The sequence below is a fragment of the Drosophila tropicalis genome, unplaced genomic scaffold, assembly GCF_018151085.1.
Source record: "Drosophila tropicalis isolate 14030-0801.00 unplaced genomic scaffold, ASM1815108v1 contig_859, whole genome shotgun sequence".
In the NCBI taxonomy this organism is placed as follows: domain Eukaryota; kingdom Metazoa; phylum Arthropoda; class Insecta; order Diptera; family Drosophilidae; genus Drosophila; species Drosophila tropicalis.
The window spans coordinates 8,029,091-8,051,385 of record NW_027173353.1 but is presented as its reverse complement, the minus strand read 5'-3'; the positions used below and the strand labels follow the sequence as shown (position 1 = coordinate 8,051,385).

The following is a 22,295-nucleotide window of genomic DNA, read 5'->3' as shown; positions in this document are numbered from 1 at the left end:
GTAATAGTCAACAGAGAACTGCCAGTAACAACTTTTATACAATTGTTGCAGATGGAACTTTTTCGCACTCGTTTATCTTTTGGCAATCCACAAATTGAAATGTCAACATTTTGCAACTAACAATGAAGTTTAGTTTCTGAAAGAAATTTGCAACCCTCTCGAAGGTCCAACAACAACAACAACAACTACATATAACTTGCCCGAGCAGCTGTCTTCCCTTTGGTCTATGCTTTTGTCTATGCTAAATACAATTCATAATGAATATGTAAAGGACTTGCCCTAAAAAAAAGAATGAAAAGGACTGGCATGGATAAAAAAGGGTTTATTTTTTCTGCTTCACTTTTTGTGTTTTGTTTAAATAAAAGAGCTCACGTAAAGTGTAAGCATATTTTAGAATTTCATGACACTTTTTTGGTCTATTTTCTCTATGATAGGTGGGGTGCCTTGGAGTAACCGCAAGAAGAAGGTGAAGGGACACACACGCACAGGATAGAGAGAATAGAGCTTGGTCAAGGACAAAGAAGAGTTACCCCTAAAAATAGCTTCGGGTAATGTTGGTGTAAGTTTATTTAAGAGCTTTTATTATTTATACAATGGTATTCTCGTTTCGGTTAACTGCAGGGCATAAAATTTAAATTATAGAGCAAAGAAAAGAAAAACGAACATGAAGAAAAGGGGATTTGCGTTTGCCATAAATTGCACCCCAGAGCAATACAATGGGGAGAGAAAGGAAGGGTGTGTTGGGGTTGGGCTATGGCGATGTATGGCTTACCTCATTAGACGCAAAGCAGCACCGAAATCCTCAATCGTTTGTGATTCACTCAAAGCAATGGCCACCTTCTCAACACCGCCCAACGGGGATAGGGCATCACGTGCCTTGCTACCGAACAATTTCTCCAGATAGTTGGGTCCATGTGAGGCGATTAAACTTTGCAAAAATGATGCCGTCTCCTCTACGGGTGGTCGCTTGGCTGCAAAAAAAAAGGACGAGAAATGGAAACTTTTATAAATAGCTGATACTTAATTAGATTTAGTTTACCGATTGGGGGACGATAAACAACACGTGTACGAATTTTCAAGTAGTTATAAGCCAACTATTGAGGTCAATATTAACTAAAAACGTTAATTATATTTGCATTAATTGATTTTATTCATTAAAAGCAATCAGCTGGAAATTGAGCTTCCCCTTACGACAAATGTAATTATATTGCGATTAATCATGGTTGTAGATTTGAAGGTTTCCTTTCGTTTTCCTTTCTTCTCTCTCTCTTTTTTTTGTAATTATTTTCCAAGAAAAACCCATTTGAAAAACAACCTTTGTGTGTCCTTTCGGGATTGCTGCTGCTGTTGCATGTATGAAATTCCGCTAATCAATTATTTATATAGAGCTTTTCACTCTACAGGAAATGAAACACCCAGAATGTGCCATTTGTATATCCTGCGAGATTTTACATTATTCTGTTTTTTATTGTTGCTTCTCATGGACAATGGAATGAGGGGAAAACCCTCTATTAATTATTAAAATCCCCATGCAAACTTGATAATGAAACGTATAAAAATGGAGCAAAAAAATCAACAGAAAGTTAATTTTTCTTCGCATCAACGGAAACGGAAGTGTCAATAAAGTAGGGAACAACTTATTATCCTTTTTTTAATGCCCAAAGTGCTTAAATTTATAATAAATAGCAAAAGCTCTAGCCTTGATCCTAGATACTCGTACGTAACCTCTGCATTATTTAAGTATTTGCTTTTACTCTTAACTCTTTTAACTGACCATAAAAAAAATATATATACAATTGTAAATGTCATAAATATTAACAGGTTTCTTGGATTACAATCTTTTTCAATAAAAAGTTTTTTAATTACTACTCATCTTTTATCTTTTAGAATTATCCTTTTGAGGATCCTGTAACCTAGCTTCATGCTCACCGCAAACACTGCCACGGATCAAAATATATATATATATATACGTATATAGAATTCAAAATTTTATCAATGGAACTATAAAGCTTATTAAAAACAGCCTCAGATTATTCACATTGGGCTTTAAACCCTTAAACCTCCCAATCGAATATTTCAATTAGGTTTGGCAAATTGGCTAAGGAATTGTAGTGGAATGAGATAATTTTTCCTTCAAAATCAGCAAACCCTCTTTTTTTTTGGGTCAGAAGAGTCACAAGACGAATGCATTCATTTCTAAGTACGTGATCTTTTTTATGTTGTCAAAAAGAAGATGTAAAAAACAAAATAAACGGTAATCCAATAATATGGTTTGTGATTTTGTTAGCTTTCGTATTCCGAAAGGGTGCGGATTCTCCTTTGGATCCTTTCCTGGAAATAGTAGTATAAATTCAAGTCCACACTTAGCAAGATTCAATTTGACTAAACTTAAGTCGAATTTGACTTAACTCAACGGTCAACGTTTAAGGATTAAGTGTTTTAATTAATATATTTATGTATTCATTGGCTTCTTGGATCCTAAATTGTTATTTTTCTTCTGTATACACTGACAACTGACCTATTTAACTTGCCTTAAGCAAAAAAGAGTTCATTCTAAGATTTAAGAGTCTTAGTTTTAATTTTCTCTTTAATCGTTTTAGTCATTTTCATGTTCTTGTTTTTGATTCAGAGTAAACTTGTAGGGCATAAATGAAGATGAAGAATCGACTTAACTCTTTGATATCCTTTTTTTTTGGTTCCATCACCTTTAGCTCTAGTCAAAACTATAATCTGTCATATATCACTAATTAATTGCCACATTCTGCTTTTACACAGTACTTTGGATTCGTTTTTAAAGCCACTTAACAGTTCATATCATGCTACTAGATTCATTAGCCGCTCTTAAGCGCCTTTACATATCCATAACCATTTCCATATTCAAAGAGTGTTTTCCCTGAAGATTTTTCAGGCATGTTGTCTATTTGTTTTTTTTTTTTTTTTTCCTCTTCTGTTTCCTTTGTTTTATGGCATACACTTTATAGTTGAGTTCAGTTGGTGAGTCAGTGAGTCGCAAAGGGACAACGACTTTCCACTGCTTGGCTTGACATGGCTTTAACCTCACACGGCTGTTGCACTGTTAGTTGTTAACCCTTGTGTTTGCGTGTGTGTGTGTGTGTGTTTGTGTTGGTGTGTGCATATGCTGACCGTTGTTGTTGTTGTTGTTCTTATTGCCGTTGCTTGTTGCTTCTGTTAGCATTTTTAATGGTTGCAAGGACACGTCTCTAGCTGGCACACTATGCACATGTGTGTGTTTGAGTGTGTGTGTGTGTGTGTGACTGGTGTGGGTGTGTGTTGATTCAGTTACTAACAGTATTTGTTATGCAAATGGTCCCGTTTGGCAACAATTCTTTTTTTTTTTTTTTTTTTTTCGCTTTTTCTTTTCTCGCATTTTTTCTCTCTGTTTTTCTATCGCTTGGGGTAAAGCCTCTGCCTCTGTCCTCTGTGCTCCTGTCGCCTGTTCTGTGTGTGTTTGCCTTTAACTTGTTACATATTCCAGCGATGTATATCAGCCGTTAAGATAAAGCTTCAAGTTCGGGTTAAACTTCTCCTTTTTTTTTTTTTGCTTTGTTGCTGCTGATAAAATATATGCAAAATTATGTTAATTTCCCCAGGGTATTCGAGTGCAATGAGTTAAGAGTTTTTTCGAATTTTTATTGCAGTATTTTGAATGTATTTCGGAGACCCTTTTTTTTGTTTGTCTAAGTAGGCATAAGTGGAATTCAAATTTCAAGTAGAGGTTGGAGAGGAAAGGAGCTTGATTTTTATTCTTCTAAGCCACCCGCAGAAATCATGAAAATTATTTGAAAAAAACTTCGCCCAAGCAATTAAAAGAAAAGCTGAGCTAAGCACAAATTTATCTTCTATCGTTTAGTTTTGTGCCTCTCTCATCTGTTGCCCAAGTAACTTGAGACAGCCATTCAAATAAGTATACTCTCACCCATAAAGGCGCAGCCACACCCACAGTCAAGTTGTAGCATAATTTATCAAAGAAATTTCGCCATGCCAGCAGAACCTGAAACCAACATGCCGACACTTCCTAAATGATTTCATTGTAGAAAAATAGTTATTTTTCGCTCTTGCTCGCCATCTCTTTCTTTCATTTAGCTATCTCTGTCTATCACTTGTTGTTTTGTATTAAGGAACACAATGAACACAACGAAGGAAGAAAATTTACACCATTGTACGCCATCGAGTTTGCCTTTTGGCCTTTTATCTGACTACTGAGTGGAGGGCGGTTCCAGCCCAGTTACTGCCTCCTCTGCCCGGACTCGGAGAGTCAGAGTGAATAGAGGGCAATTAGCAGCAACAATTTGCTGTTTGCTTAAAGTTTGCCAACCCAAAAAAAAAAAAAAAAAAGGAAAGAAATTTAACGAAATTAGACGCCCAATTTCCCATGCTTCATTGTCTGGAGCCTTTGCAGAAAATTTAAAATTTATCACAAAGTTTTTGAGGCATCAACGAACCAAATAGAGTGAGTGAGTAGAGTCGATGCAATTTATCATTCTGTTGTTTGTTGGTCATAAGGAGAGGGCAGGAGCGAGGAAAATTCCAAGCAATTATCTGTCATAAATGTAGGCAACCGAAAATTATCTTGATGCTTAGTCAGCGTTTTTTTTTTGGGATTATCTTACAATGGAACATGTCTTAGTTAATTAGTTAGTACTTCTAATTACGCTAAATAATGTGTTTTAGGGTTCTTTAATAAATCCACTAAAGCAGTCCAGTTGGCTTAAACAATTTGGTTTTGAGGACTAGTGAGAAATATGTACGAATATATTTAGAGAATTAGTTGCTCTCCGTTATAAATATTAGTTGGTGCCATTGTTTTAAAAAATCCTGACTTAAAACTTTGTTATTTATTAAAAGTAGAATTGACTCATGTTCTAAAGGCTAAAAAGAAAGCCTTCTTTATCTTACAATCGATAAAATCATTTTTATGTCCTTGCAAAAGAGGTAAACTCATGTTAATCAGGCTTGCGCAACGCATTAAAGAAAGCATTCCCGACCAAATAAAGTAAATATGTATACATATATATTTTTGGTCAGCAATGTATGTATCAACGCAAGATCGAACTTCTATATCTAATAGATCTCGTAGAAACCGCACAAGGACCAATGGTGGCTTTACTCAATAATAATTTGATGACTGAGTCCAATTTTGTCAAGATTGATAAAAGTTGATAAAAGAGATAAAAGTCAATTAAAATTTATTGTCTATCAGTTTAATATAGCTGTTAATGACTATTCCAAATTCCAAAGTTATCACATAGATCTCAAAGAAACGATCAGTCGAAAAACAATTTCTGGCTTAACGTAAAGGTACTTCCGTTGGGATTAATGGAAATGATTGTGGATGATGTAGCAAATTTCCAACTTTTAGCCCCAAAAAGTTTTCCGAAATGGGAATAAATTTGGTATAGTCAGTAATTTGCAAGTTATTTATGGTTCATCTACAATATTCTTACAATTAGATAAAGAAAGCTAATGGCTATAAGCCATGGATCATAAATGTGGCCTTAGATGGCTGTCGAAGAGTTTACCAACATCAATCATACGTGTCCCTATGTGGTAAGCTATTCTATCTTAAAGTGGTTTAAAACGCAAATAACTATTCTTTAGTATTCTGAGGGAGATCAAATTATTACTGGTCTATATCTAAGTACAAGGAAACTTCTGAAACTTCCGATTCCAACGGGCAATTATATGATGAGTGTAAATGATAATTTTTATAAAAAACTTCAGTATAAAGTAAATGCGAGTTTCTCTTTTTTTGATGACTTAATTAAGTAGTAAAATAAAGTTCTTTGTTGAAAGAAACTTTTTAATTTACCTAAACCAAAGTTTTTGCGGAAGTTTTAAGCTAATTTGATCAAAAACTGAATGAGCCAACACAAAATTGTTTGGTAAAATGCAACATGTTGTCTTGCATACTCTTTAATTTACGTTTACCCAGTGGCTATAAAAGTCATTTTTGACATGACTTAGATACTTTACACACACACAGACACACACACACACACACACAAGACCAGTGTCTGTTAGCCTAATTGAAATTCTGATGAATTTTCCTGACTTTTTGTGGGGGGCATTTTGCAATTTTCCGTCTACTGAATTCATCTTCTGATTCTTACCGGCTGTACATAGACGCATATCCTCATCGTAGCCATCAGAGCAATCGGGTGCACCATCGCATAAATATTGAATCGAAATGCAATTACCACTGCCAGGACATTTGAAGGGCTCATACGGATGACAGGCGACTGTAATGGAAAAAGAAAAAAAACGAGAAAAAGACATTGAGAAAACAAATTTTTGCTTTTTAAATTTACAAGCTGGCAAAAAGGCAGAACCACATCAATAGCCAAGTCTTTTAAGGCATATTTCTTCTTTGACACTGTGAGTTCTTAGGGAAAAGATTAAATATTTGGTGAGTTTGAGAATTGCTTTTGTAAAATTTATGATCTAAACATTCTTCAGACTGAAAATCTTCGAGTTAAGAAAAGAATTGGGCCACTAGGAAAAGGGCATAACTGTGTCTGTTTTTCAATTTTAGCCCAATGTCGACAATATTCATGGTTTTTATAGCTTAAATGGGGAGTGGAAGCGAAAGGGAGAGAGAGTGGTGAAAGGGATTGGATAAAGTTGTGGCTAAAAGGACGTGAAACGTAATCGTATTAGTATTTGTATTTCCTATTTGTTGCTAAGCCGATTTACTTTGCCATGCATTTTATACTATTTGATATTTGTTGTAAATATTTTATATTGGCCATAATTCAACAGATTTTTTGTTAAACAAGGTGTAAATGAAATGGATAATACGCTTATTTATTGTAATTTATACAATTTATATTTAATTTCGAATATTCTGTATGAGAATTCTGTAAACTTTGCCATTTGCAGGATATTATTTGGTTCTTTGGACTTTCAAATGGATTTCCATTTGTTTAATTTCGTTTTCAATTAATGAAGCATTTTCTACATACATACATATGTTTGACTTTTATATGTTTTCTTTATTGATTAATTTAATTTAATAACTTCGTAATTACAATTATAAATATGTAGATTAATTATCCATCAAGTTAATTGAATTACAAAAAAAAAAACAGCTGTAATCATTTGTTAATGAAAACAAAATTTAATTAGAGAGCAATGCAATAAAAAATGCAATTAATAATTTTCCCATTTTCACATTTTTATCCTGCCTTGAATGTGGCTTGTGCGGCGCTAATGCCGCTTTTCTTCTCTCTCTCTCTCTCTCTTTCTCTTTCTCGCTCGTTTGAAAATCAAAATGAAACCCAAACACAAGATGCAAGTTAATTGAATTTATTGTTTGCTTTATATATGCCAAGACTTCTCATTCTCAGTTTTTCCCCATTTTCCTTCATACTCAACATTGTTGTTATCGTTTCGTTTTTTGCCTGTTTTTATTTTTGATGTTGAATTTTTCGTTTGTTTATTGTTTTTTCTTCCTTCTCCATATTGTTGGTTGTTTTTTTTTTTCTTTTTGCGCCGAGTGTAAATTGGTTTTATTTGACTTGGCACGTGGCGTCGGCTCTGGACTGTTTTTTTTTTTGAGAAACAATTTTCATTTTCAACGCGGGTTTCCTTGCCTTGCCCTCAACCTCATGTTCATCATGTCTGATATTTATATTCATTTGGCTTTTGGGTTCGGTTTTTGAGGTTTTACATTTCTGTTTTATGGTTATGTGCGGTTTTGGAAGGAAGTAAAATCAGTTGAACCATTATTTTTTGGCTGGCGCCAATTAAGACCAAGTTTTGGTTTTGCAAAAAGTTTTATTTCATTTGCCCAGAAGAAAGGGTTGCCAAGTTGTCTTTAAAAGCATATTTCTTATCAAATTATATCCTTCACAATAAGCAGCATATTTTTTTTTTTTATTTTTGAAGATGTTTTAGTGGGTATATAGAAATATTATTTTTCCCCAAAGCTTTTTAAGCTGAATCTCTTCTCACCTACCAAAAAAAAAAAAAGGGTCAGTTACCAAGGGCAATTGAACTGTGAGGATATCATACATACGCCATGGTGTCTTTGCACGCACCAGACAAGTAAATTTAACTTCATTTTTGGGTTACTAATACATTATTTTTCATTTCATAGATAAAGACAATTGAAATTTATGTGCGGCAAGCTCAACCTAATTGACAGCGACCAAAGCCACCTACAACAAGGCAAGGCAATAATTTATCCAAGTGTCGCCTAAACCCAAGAGTCAAGAGAATTTAGTTGCTTTATTGCTTTAGACTTTAGCTATTGAAATCACAGTCCTCTTAAACTGCTAAAGGTCAACCAAACCAAACGAAACCAACAAAAAAAGGGATCAAATGTTAATGTCAAAGCATTTTATGCTCACACTTTAAGTTTTCTTTTTATGAAAGGAGACAGCGGGCGGGCGGAGATAACAAAAAAAAAGGGTCTGTCATGAAAATGTTTTGAGTTTTTGGTTAAGTTCTCTTTTAATGCTTCGATTATTATTTTAAATGCCTGCTCAATCAGGCATGAAAATGGTTCAATAAAATCAAAAGTCATGAAGCAGATTGAAAAACTGTATAAAGTAAAGGAAATCTTTTACAAAAATATGATTTATACGAGTTGAAAGCTTAAACTAATTAGGCATTCTCCACATTGTTCATTTGCTTTAATTATTATGCCAGGAGTATTTGTCACTTGGCCATAAATCAAGGGCTCAGCGTTTTCAGGGTCGAAATATCACTTAATTATGTTACTGAATGTAATTTTCACTTCAGAGTTTTCGTTTTTTTCCAATTTAAAAAACAAACTTATCTTCAAGTAAAATTTTAAATAACAAGACATCTAAAGGTATTGTTCTTGGAGACTGAAACAATTAATAACTTTCTGTTGATATGTGCAAATGTAAAAGGTGCCTAAAAGTATGCAAACATTTCAAACCTACACACCAAAAATTGATTGAAAACTATATTGAAATCAAAATATCTTTAAATATTTTTACATACATTAATTTTCCTTTTCTTAAGATTAAACATAGGAAATTGTTCTCTCCAACAATAACACTCTCACCAAGTTTAATAATCAGAAAGAGATTCTAAAGTCTCTCTAAAGTAAACCGCTCCTGGTTTTCTATTGTAGACTATAGCTTGAACAACATTTGACCCATTCGACCAACAAGAGTAGCAACTTTGCAGATAATAATTCTACTTTACTGGCCCAACAACGACTATCGAAGCAAAGATAGAGATGCATGTCATCTTCAATAAATTAAGTCAGTGTTCTCTTTCTAGTTCTCTTTCGTAGAGTGGGTGTGTGCCTGGGTGTCTGTGTGTGTGTGCGTACGTGGCATTGCATACGAATGTGCTAATTTATAAGCAAAACAATTAGTTCTTCCTCTGAGTATGCAATCAAACTCCATCCACACAGTAGTAGTTCTTCGTTTACCATTTCCTGGCCCTCACTCTCATCCTTTAGTTCTCCCTTGCCAGCCCTTTCTTTACCGCACACACTTGGCCAATAAAGGCAACAAAAGCAACAGCAGAACAAATAACCAACCAAGCAAACAACATCTAAGAGAGGGAGACAGAGAGTAAGTTGGTGACTGAATGAAAGGAAAGTAATTTTCATTAGTGTTCTACATACATATATACTTTTCTTTGTTGTGTGTGTGCGTGTGTCTACAATTATTTCAATGTTTCGTGTATTGCGTATACGTCATGTTGTACCATTTTGCATTGTTTTTCTTTCACCAGGACTCTAGATATGTACGTACTGAGCTAGCAAATTGACGTTGATTGATTGTGAACTTGGTTTATTAAAGGCAACTCCTTTGGTTAGTCGACTCAAATTGGCATGAGAATGCAGTTTTTGGCTTTCTATAGAGTGTGGACAAATTTCTTTGTTTCTACTCTGTGTATTCACATAATTTCATAGAAAAACAGCTAGAGGCTAACCATTTGATAACCAAAATGTCTAACCATAATGAAAAGCATGGAAAACAGTTTCTTTGATTTGTTGCTCTCCTAGAATTCTAAAAGAGTTTACACACATAATATGAACTAAGTTGGTAACACTAATTGCCTTTTTAGCAATGATGAGTAATTAAAGCATAATTTATTGCACAGTGATCTTTATTATTTGACTTGGAGAAACAGTTTGAACACATACACAAAAGATTTTTTAATTGTGATCATCAAGAACGGCAAGAGTGCAAGTATCACTCGGTTGTGCAACGTTGGCCATGCACGAGGTGATTTCCCAAGCCAGTTCCCTTTCCGCATTATCACGATAGCAAGCGACATAGACACAGAATCCAAGAGGACGAAACGAAGGAAAGTCCGGTGGATAGATGACTTCAACTCGCCACACAACATGTCCGACTGGAACCTCGTCCAAGAACTTTCGAACATTTCTCTCCAGACCTCCCCAAAGATCACCGCGATTATACCGTCGAGACATGGGAACCAAATTGTATAGTTCAGTTGGACCACCAAGCGAATCGGCTACCAAATGTCCGGCATCATCGGTGCCGCTCTGCATGTCCATGTTGGCTCGAAGAGCTTGTCGTAGGGGTTCAGGGATAGGTGGACGATTTCTGCTCCTGGCATTCACTAAGTGTCGATGTTCGATTCGAGCCAGAACTTCAGTGGGCAAACGAACGATATGACCATCTCGATGAGAGGTTTCAAAGTAAGAAAACGAAGCAATGGAATTGGTATCGGTTCTTGCAATGTTGCCTACAGTATGAACCGTGCCAGGAGCAGTACTAAGATCGTTCAACCGTCGCATTACATAGGCTACAGCGGCGACGAAGATCAATGAATCAGCATTGCAATGCGGTGTCCATTGTCGTTTTCTTCTCCCTGGTAAGATTCCACGCAGATTAGAAAAGCGAACAGTCGGCTGGGAGTCGCACCAGAAATCAACCGATGTTGTTTGAATATCTCTATTTTGGGGAGGCATACAAGCGTTCTTGCCATCGCAATGATTTCTCAGCACGACGGTAAAGTCCATTTCGCCTCCATTAGCTGACAGAAACTTGGCATTCTTTATCCGAATATAATAGTTTATTGGACAGCTGATTTTTTCATAGTCTCCATATGGCCACCTTTTGATTACTTTCTGGTAGTTAACAAAATTAATCAGCTTTTTCTCGCAATTGTACTCGATTATCATGTTCAGCAGTGGAAATGCATTGGAATTCATTATGCAGGTGTGTTTATTGTCGCACATTTGACGAACTCTGACCGTGGTGTCCGACCCCCCTCCTCCTTGCTGTAGTGTGGCACGCTGCACCCTGATGAATGTCCCGACATCACAGTTGAACTTTATTGTATCTCCAACCTGTTGGCGGTCTACAATTATCCTGTGCAATGCATTTATATTTTTTAAACAACAAGCGATTGCCAAAATGAAAACAATGTTCCGTAAATCCATGGCGTGATAGTACGCCAAGCTCACAATTAAGAATGAATGAAATCAAGCGATTGTCACCGAACGCTGATAAATATAATCCAAAAATTGTGTCTGTCGTCTTCTTTATCGCCTTCTGTCCAATTTCTGTCTAGCAACAACTCTATTTTAAAACAAAGCTGATAAGAATGACCCCAAAATTGCACCGAGCACACTAATCGCTTTGGCGGAACCATCATCTCACGACATGAGTTACAGTCGACATATGCAATCATATGTCCGTAGGGTAGAACACCTAACTCCCCATTCTAGCAAATTTTACATAATCGACAAACGTTGGTAACACATTGTAAATGAGAAATTTGTTGCCAATGCAGCAGCTACTGCATCATTTGTTGCCAATGCGGTTCTGATTCTAATGCCAATACATCTGACTATTGTCGAATACGGGATTAACTGATGAACATGGCCAACCAGCGAATAGCAATCATGATTGACAAGGATTAGTTTCATGTTTTGGAGGGCTACTTTGTACATAACTGCGCATTCACATAAAAAGAACTTAACTTTCAACCTGGCTAAGATCTAAAAACGGCAAAAATTTATACAAAAATTGGGTTCAAAAGCAAAATATTGTAAAAATAAAATGGCCTAAACAAAAAGATGCTTTCCAAATATGATACGCTTCCCAGACAGACTAAAAGTAGTTTAGGAGGTAAAATATGGTTTTCGGTTCTTGTAAGTAAAACTTTCTTTTTAAAGCAAGCTCTAATTAATTCATAAAAATTAGCATTTCTTGTTTTTTCCCTGAACAATTGAGCTTAAAGACTTTATTCATAGCTTATAACTTTATTCGAGTTGAAGTTAAAGCTGCAAAGATTTTAATTTGCAGTTAATTGTTATTAAAATTTGTCTTTCCCATCGGATATTAAAGATGTTAAAGCGGCTTACCATGTGTAAAGGGGAACTTTATCGTAATTGCCAAACGACAAGGCAAAACTTTTTCTATATAAATGGCCCCAACTGCAATTTCCTCTTCACATTTAAACCGTAAATGTTAGTTCCTGCCTCATAATCAAGCCATGTATGTACAATGTACGAACATACGCAGACAAACAAGAAGACGAGGAAGAAGCCAGCGAACTAAAACCCAAAGTCATCCGTTTTATCCTTCTAAGCACGTCAGGCAAACACAGAGAGAAATGGGGAAAGAGAGAGACATAAATGGCCAACGGGCAATGGTCACACCTCATACCCGTAAAAGCGACTGAAGAACCGCAAACATTGGACAGATACACACACACACACACAGGACGACCCCCAAAACATATTTGACACACCCTGACAATTGCGTGGGTCAGGTAAACTGCAATTGGCAGGCAACTGGCAACTATATAGAACAGGATATTGATCCGCTGACACACAATAATAATCAAGCCAAAGGCAACACAAACTGGACCACGACCACCAGCAGCAGGAGCAGCATCATCTTCTTGGACCCATATGAAACATGTCACGTGTAAGGAAAAATAAAATGCTAAGGTTTTTCATGAAAATTATGCTCACAGTTTCATGCTTAATTTAACTCTTGGCGGTCATGTATATGCTTATTATTTTTTTGTTCTTTGGCCAGACAACCTGAGCGAGTAAAGGTGTGTGTGTGTGACAGGACCCAAGAGCCAAGAATACATAAACCAAAAGACCCGTCTGTCCGACCGACCAGGTGCGTGATAGTCTCAAATTTTGTGTCATTTATGCAACATTCATTATGTGTGCAGCTCACGGCAGAACTAAGGCCAAAAGTGCTTCACTCTCTGCCCTTTGCCACGTCTCCCCGACAACCTGTCTGTCCTGGAAAATTAATATATACCTCCTGTCCAGACCACAGTCAGTTTTCGTTTTTAATAAGTGCAGAGTGTGTTTATTTTCTGAAGAAAATGCTTCAGGTACATGCCAGAGGGGCCTGACTCTGAGAATATAAACACATTTTCTTGCCATCAGTAAAAAGTAAATGCAAAAGAAAATTTTAGGTTCAAGAGAAAAGTAACAAAATTTAAAGTGAAAATTTATGAATAATGTATGCGTTTCAGATAATTCTGCTTAGAGCAGATAAATATCAAATATATATCAGTTATCCTAAGTTAATTTTAGTTAATTAAAGAAGGATCAAGTATAATTGAAATGGATCGGATAAAGAATAAACGAAGAGAGATCGATCAATTTTAGTCTGTTCAAGAAACCTTTTAAAAATTGAATTCAAAACTTACTAAACTAACAAGTTAATGTTTTAATTTTTAGATTTTAATCTTTATTTTGAGTCTTTGTTTTCTTTAATTCGAATAATATAAGAATATAACAAAAAAATATCCTTGTCCTCATTCTTGAAATTGTAATTAAAAATTTTTAGCTAAAGGGAATTAGAGGACTTTAAATGCTATTTAGCTGCATTCTATCTCATGTATAAATTTATATCCATTAAGCTGGTTCAGCTAATTAAGCAAGAAGTGGATAAAAGCATTAACTTGTATGAAGTAAGCGAAATGAGAGAGAGAGAGAGGTAGAGCGAGGATGACAATGACAGAGATAGATAGAAGATGAAGAGGAAAACAATTTAATTAATTGAAAATGTGGACATGCAATGAGAATCTCATTAATATACAATTACTTGAGCTGAGATGACATTTCACTCAAATGACAAACAGATAGAGAGAGTGAGAGAGAATGATATGATAAAAGTGACATTTGGGGAATGCCATTTAAATTTTTACATTGCCTTAATATAAATAATTAAATAATGAGCCATATTGTCACAGCAAGAATCTACCTGAATACGAAATATAATTTCTCAATTAAAGCAATCGCAACTCTGACTTTATGCCACAAACTTTTCGATTGGTTTTTGCACTTTTCCGAGTGTTTTTCTTTTTCTGCTTGTTTTTACAGCAATTTCCACCTCATGTCAGAACGGAAATGCAACTGGCGAAAAACTAGTGGGAAAATTTGTGTAAAATTGCAAACATAAATTACAATTTCTAATGGCTCGACAGGAAGGAAGTGTGCAAAACTAATGCAATTTGTTCCATCATAACTGTGAGAGAGAGTGAAAGAGACAGAGCCAGTGGTGTGAAATTGTGAAAGGGAGAGAGGCAGGGGGTTGGGCTGAGATGTAAGTACTTATGCGTGCTTGAGTGATGTTTTTTTTTCTTCTTTTCTTCTGTTTTTTTTCGGTGTCGTGTTTCTGTGGCATGTAATTTTTTTACCTTTTTTTCGTCCAGCTAGGCGCAATTTGTTGACAGGAAATGGAAAGGAAATGAAAGAGCACATCGTTAAGGTGTGAAAGCAATTTCTTGTGTCGTTTTCCAAGACGTGGCAATTGAAGGTCTCACAATTTAAATGAACCATAAAACTAGTAGTAAATGTCACTTGGTCACTCGAAAAATTAAATGAATTAAGAAAATTGAGATTAGGATTGAAAATGTAAAAATTATAGTTACACTTAATGAAATTCTTAATAACAGGAGGAAGGGAGATGAGAAAGGTTGCTAGCATACATTTAAGGTAAAATTTATTATTATTACTCTATCAACTTTGTGGCAAAGAAACTCATTTAAACCAACATGTTTCCTTTTGTTACAATTCCTCCCGATTCCAAATTCCATATTCTTAATTAAGAAACTATGTGACAACAAAGCACACAAATTACCACTTAGTAATCAAAACATCTCGGTGTCACTTGTCTTATATAATATTTGTTATTTTTAATTGAAATGTTGAATCGAAAACCCAAAAATGTTCTCAACCAAAAACCAAATTGTCACTGGCAAGGATTTATCTATTGTGGAAAGAAAAGCAACATTTTTCACATTTTGTTCGCTTGGCACGCAAACAAAACAATATACATGGCAAAAGCAAATGACAACAAAAAGAGAAAATAAACTATGTCATTTAACTAAAATAAGCATACACGAATGTCTGACTAGAGAAGGGAACTAGAGAGTCGCAACCAACAACAAGCCACCACACCGCCATGGCCACGCCGAAAAGTGTGCTACTAAAAATGTTGTTTTTGAACAAAATGGCTGACTGTTTGGCTGCAGTTCCACGCAATCATCCAAAATGCCAGCTCTCACAATTGTCATTTTTAGCTGGGTTAGCGTGTCGGCGGGGGCAACCGCAAAGTCTAAACAATAAGTGAGCTCTCATATATACATATTTGCAGTCAAAGTTCTCATTAGAGTCTGGGTCGAATGGCCAGCTGAAATGAATGTATATATAAATTGTGTATACGAAATATAAAAAGAATAACTGAGTCAAAGTCAGGGTCTCAGAGGGTCTCAGATACATCAATTGACAGTAAAAGAAAAATGTGTTCTATTAAACTCTGCACAAGAGACTAATTGGTAGTTTGGCTTAATATTTAAAATGACAATTAAGTTAAATTTTAACAATTTAGAAGGAGTTCCGCTTCTCTTTAAATATGAACTCTAGCGAGAAGATAACAAAACCCAATCTAATTCAAATTCAATTCAAAATGTGAACTGATTTTATTTACAAAAGTATTGGGAAATTCTTATATAAAGCCAAATTATTTTAGAAATTCTTATTTTAGTGAGATGGGTCACGATTTCTCATTGTTATATTCCAGGTTGGCTTGAAATTACAAGTGTTTTTCCATAATGTATATGACGGACTGTATTTGTAATCGTTGTTTTTAGTTGTTTCTGATAAAACAATGGTTGATTATCTTGCACATTTTATGTTAAGGCATCTGATTTGGCTAGTGACGGTGTTAAATCTAGTTACGGTGTTAAATCTCAAATAATATAAATGCAGATTCAAGTTCCGTTGTTCTACTAGTTTTAGTTGCTAAAAAGTTGGTAAAAGGATCTCTATTCATTCAAATTTGTATATTTCGAATTATCTTTTGACACTAAAGGGCTATAAAAAAGGTTGTTATTTGCATGGTATTAACCTAGTTTAATGTTTCATTCATTTAAGTCATTCACCCAATTTTCTGCAATTTAAAACATTTTATTATACCGTGTAATTTAAACCAGATGACAGGGGCTAACTTTGACCTCAACGAAGTTTATATTCCCTTGCAAGTTGATAAAAGTCACTGTTCTAGATAACAATATTAAATATAAATTTTTATGATAATAACTTATTCACTGTTCGGGACTTTGCTAAATCCGAGATATATTACCCGTATATAAAAGCCTACAACAAAATTTCAACTCTGTAGCTTTAACAGTCTAGGAGGAGATTGCAGATGAACGAACGAACAGACAAATATTGCACACTTCTGACCTAAATGAATGTATCCTTTTGGCAAGAGTAAAAAATCCTTTAACCTATTTCAATTTCATCAACAAATGTCCAATTTAACACTCTCGAACTGTGAGTGGTGGTGAATCAGATATGAAAGTAATTTTTAAAGTGTTTGTTTTGCAATTTGATAGTGACAGAACGAGTTGCACATGCCACACAAAATAGCAACTGGAACTGCAACTGGTGCGTGCCGCAAGCAATTATCCCTAGAATGCCGTACACAAACAAAACGAGAAAACAAAAAGTCAACAGCAACAAACTGCAGCAATAAATGTAAATGCTTCAGTTTATCTTTATGTTTATAGCTGCAGAATCAGCAGCAGCAGCAACCAGGAGCAACCAGCAGTGTGTTGACAGGACCTTGACCCAATTGATGACTCTCTGGCTCACTGGGTCTGCCTTTGCCTTGGCTGAGCCAATGTCAATGACAAGGATAATAAAACGACATAAAGCCAACAGGAAGTCATTAATTTTGATGAGTACTATATCCTGTTAGGGGGAGAAATATTAATGCCCTGACAATTCTTACTTTAACAATTTGTTAAGAGTTAATTGAATTCTTTGATTGGCGGTCATAAAATCAAGCAACTCAATTGAGTGACAAGAAATTGATTTAGTGATTGTGATTGATGTTAATTTTATCACACAATTTAATTGCCATTTGAAGGTACCAAAAGAAGTCAATTGTCCTTGCATTGCAATGCACAAGTAAGTGCACAATAAATAAAGAAAATGAGCTTAATATAAATACCGCTCAGGGTTATCTTTAATGCGCTTCTTGGCCGCTGTTTCTTTCTGCGTTCCCTGACTTAATTGTCATATTTCTTGGCTCTCAGCCCACACAACACACAAAAGTCGCAAGTGGTAATTATTTCAACATTTTTTTTCATTTTCTCCACGGTTTTCCGTGCGGGTAGAGACATCCAAGTGCAAGGTCCTTGCGATGGCAATTAACAGGCCACATAGAGAAATGTGTCAACGAAATGACAAGTAAAGGACCTTGGCTCTATTTTAAGTGCTGCAAAATGAAAAAACCCTTTGACATTTGTCCCCAAAACACACAAAATGCCAAGAAACAACAACAACAACAACAAAAGAATAAACTACCTGAATGCAAAACCTAGTTGGTGGCTGGGTGGCATTTTAATGGAAAATATTCAGTGGGCCATTTAAATGAAATGCTTATTTACGGCCATTCTCAAGTGGGTCAAGGTATAAGTTTCTTTCACAAAAAAAAATGTTAACTGATGGTTTAAAAAAGGCAACCTGTGATTAGCACAAAAGGCTAGATTAGGTTTAGCTAGTTTTTTCATTTAACAAACTTAATATAATGAGTATACTTTTGTCTACATTTTGTTAACTTGTCATTTGTCCAAATATTCTTTATGGGTTAAGAATATTCTTAAATCTGTTTACTGCTTTATCTCCCACATCTCTTTGCCACTCCTGAAAATTCCCAAACGACTTAGCTTTCTTTCTATATACTTTTGGATTAACAAGAAGTCGCTTTTGGTTTGGTTTTATGTCGAAAACTTTTCAAAATTTGTAACATAGTCGCATTTGGCTGTCGTTTTGACAAAAAATAAAGAGTTTGTGTAGTTTGGCTTTTGCCAATTGATTAAGCAAATTTTAAATTCCAATTATTTTAAGGATAACAAATTTGGTTATGTGTCATTAGGCAAAGAAATTGGTGACCTTTTAACATGTGTTTCACTCATTTTCAGACCTTTACAAGCTAACTGAGCTCAGCTTAGCTATAGCACAAGTTTAATAGAGTTTGAAAGTTTGAACTCCAAAATATTTAAAATAAATAAATTTTCAACACCTTGAGTGAATAAACAAATATGTTATAACCTTTTTTGATTCAAACAAAACTGTTTTCATTTGCGCTAAGCAAACTCAAACCCCACCTGAGTGGGACTTTGGGTATATATTTCATACTTAAGTGAGCATTTCCCCACAAGCGGAATTTCCCAGCTCGACAATGACAAGACATTAGCGGTTAGGCCAAGAAATTAATGAGCTCTAATCATGAGAAATGTTTTCCGACCGTTTTAAGTCTTGTTTATATACACCCAACATACGTTCGCCGCACACAGTCGTTTGCTCATTGATGTGTCTATATAACAAACGATTTTAGTTAATTGAAGGCACGTAATAGAATGGTTTTTGTGCTGAGACTTGAATCTATTTTTTGGTTAACTGGCAACTGGCTGGAATCATTTTTTCATGGATATTAAATTTGTCTAGTGTGTAAAGAGGCGGAAAATGAGAAACAGAAAGTTGTCATTGTTCTCTGCTTTATGCTTTGGGGTAGGAGGAACTTTTTGGTAACTTTTTTATTTTTTTGCTGTCACCTGCAGAAAATCACACGGTTCAACGGTTCAATAAGCAAATTACAAAAGGTCCTTTAAGGATTATTGTACTTGTTTTACTGTCTTGTGTCCTTTTTAAGAGAGTGAGAGATGGTAAATATTGAAATGATGTGACTCTTTGACATTTAATGCTCCCTCTGATGGCAATTTGAGTCGCAGTTTGTTAAAGTCGAGGTCGAAATGGTTTTGTCATCGGAGCAGCAATTGCGTTTTGCGGTTAAGAGCTTTGCCCATACTGATGATAATGATGATGATGATGATGATGATGATGATGGCTGACTGGTGTTTGGTTTCCCATTTTTACATGCAGCTCAAGTGTCATCAGTTTTAATGGCATTAAAATTGATCCTGTGGTTCACTGACGAGTAATGGCATTTTTTCACACAGGTAAACACAATTTTTTTCCAACTAAAATGTTGTACTTGTAAATGGAGAGATTGACAAGGGTAATTTATATCTCAAATTCCGAATTTCTCCTTTGCTAGTCCTGCCAAAGATTAATCTGTGAGGTGGTTCGATTTAAATTTAATAAATTTTAAAGCTATTGCAACAAAACTCAACTGTACATGCAATTTAACTGAAAGCATTTCATAAATCCGTCATCTTTTTTCCTGTTACCCTGTGACTTTTGTAACTGCATACAAATGTATGCCATCAATCTTGCCCATAATCCATCCCCGAGTTAATGTTAAATAAATTTTCCACGAACACATTTAATCGATAAGCTAAACCCAGGTAACAGATACCAAATACCAACTGGCAGCAGCATCACATGGGGGGAAACAGAAAAACAAAATGCAAACATTTCCAGTATCATTTGCCTCACAGCTTAACGCTTCACATTTTGCCAACACATTCATTCCCTGACAATGGTGCTAATACCCCCGAACAAAAACAAAAAAACAAGAAAAAAAGGATGTAAATATGTAAATTAAATCCAGGGAAAGTAAAATACAGAAGACAAAAAAAATACATACACACTCGCACACACTCGGAATAAGAGAGGAGAAGGAAACAAAAATATCTTGGTGCAACAGTTTATAAATAATTTATATAAAAATATGTGTGAGTGCGTTTTGCAGTAGGTAACCCAGCGTTGACAACGTTGTGTGGAAATCAGGCGATAGGGGATTAAACCTCAGTCAACAGGCATCCAATTGTTGTGCCTTTCATCCAGCCAAGGGAACTGAACTGAAGCAGAATACCAGCTGTGTGCCAGAATTCAAATAATCGTCTCGAAAGCAAAATGAAACAAGAGGGGGGCGGCTTTCCAAGTTTTCCAAACGAGGGTGGCAAATAAAAGTATACCAAGCCAACCTGAGATGGGGTTCAAAAATTATTGCGAAAAACTGCGATTTCAAAATTGGTAAAGCTGATTAAAAGGCAAGATATTCATGCTATCAATTGAAGTTTTTATTCGCCTTTGAATAGAAATTAAATAACGTTTAAAGCTACTGTTAGCTGAAGTGATAATCTCGAATCAACTACACTCCAATCAAGTTGTTTTTAGAAAACTTTTTAATCTACTCTCGCTTAAATGATATCTCTCCCTTTTTTTTATGTTTCCTTGGGACATGCCATACATGCAATAATGGTCGTTTTAAATATTTATAAATATGTCAGACTCCAGGTCTCTGGCTAAAATGTGTAACAATAAATTGATTAAAGCTCAGCTGGTAGGCATATGAAATGAACTTCAAAGGAGTAAAAGGCACAGATTAACCAATAGAAATTTAATATTTAAACCGATGCCAAGAATATTAATATTGAATTCAGAGTTCGATTCCGGTTGTGCTACCATTGAGCCCTTAAATTTATATTCTAAAAGGGTAAGATTTCTATTATAAAGACCAGATTAATAAAATTTTAATAGATACTAAGTAAATTTTTAAATTTGTACTTTTCATTATTGTGTTTTTGATTTGTTCTCAATTCAGACCAAGTTGAACTATAAAAATCTCCCCATGACTTAGACTGCCTAAAACTAAACACTTGTTTTAAGCAGTGGTATATCTAGGTAGATGTCGCCTTAAGTATGCCATAGGCAGTCGACTGTTAAGGCGACAAGTTTCCCTCCTTTCTTACATCTAGATACGCGTATGGCTACTGGTAGACCATGGCCTTAAGCATTAACCATAGCGACAGGTGAACATAGTTTCTGAAATGGCTTTAAGCCAGCGCCTAAAGGACTCTAAAGGATACTTATTCATGCCCTAATCTACATATTCTGCCAACTATTTTTTCCTTATGACACTCACCACCTTAATTTAAGCCAACTTAGTAATGCTATACTTGCAATAGCTTTAATTAAATTCCTATTAGTTTGCTTAAGTTAATTTGTTTTTCTGACACAGTTTTTTTTCTCTCACAAGAGTAAAATCAATAATTATGAATTCGAGTTTCTTTTTTGTTTTTTTGAGGTTCCAACTTTGGTATTTGTTATTATAGAGACTCAAGAGGTAATGGTGAACTCCCACGTAAGTTAATCAATTTTGACCCCCATTGCTCTCCATATTTAATCATATTTCATTTGTCCATGGCGCAGCTGTTCAAATTCCAATTGCTTTCTTTTGGAGGGTGTGTGCTTGTGTGTGTCTGTGTACTATCACATCAAATGTTGATGATTTAGCTTGTAGGCAAATCCATCCCATCAATCAATCAATTTAAAATGCAGAGAACAAGTGTGTACCACGCCCCTCAAATTGACAAATAGCCGCCCACTTGTGAGAACGCACAATGAGAGAGCAAGAGAGCCTTCAATTGTCCTTATCATATCCCTGATACTCTTTTAGGCCTTTGGCGATCATCTGGCCACATTTATCTGACAATTATATGGTCACTAATTTATTGCCATGATGACAGGCCGTGTCGGATTTCGCTTTTTTTTGCTTTTAGCTCTGCTAATTTATGCCCCATTTGATAGGCTATAGTTTTTGCGCTCTTGTAATGAGCCTTTTCATTGTCTCTGATTGAATTCCATGGATTTCGATATCTGTTTTTTTTTCTTTTTTGCATTTATTTGATTACCCAACCTAATGGCTTTGAAATGAATTCTGTTTGATTGCCTTCAGGGGAGGAGCGGTGGCGGTGGAAATATATGCTAAGGCCAGAGCAATAAGGTCAAAGGTTGGCAATTAGTTCTATTGCCATTTGTCATAGCGGATTATGGTAAATCAAAAATCAATAAA

At 35.3% G+C, this 22,295-nt stretch overlaps 1 protein-coding gene across 1 annotated transcript in view; it reads right to left on the bottom strand.

Moving 5' to 3' along the window:
• LOC137582422 (IDLSRF-like peptide) overlaps positions 1–22,295 on the bottom strand; it is a 43,355-nt gene that overhangs the window by 6,701 nt on the left and 14,359 nt on the right. The window contains exons 2-3 of the mRNA XM_068296955.1: positions 6,132–6,260; positions 773–971 (exon numbers count right to left, since the gene is read on the bottom strand). Coding sequence (XP_068153056.1) covers positions 773–971; positions 6,132–6,260 — 328 coding nt within the window. The remainder of the gene's footprint in view (positions 1–772; positions 972–6,131; positions 6,261–22,295) is intronic.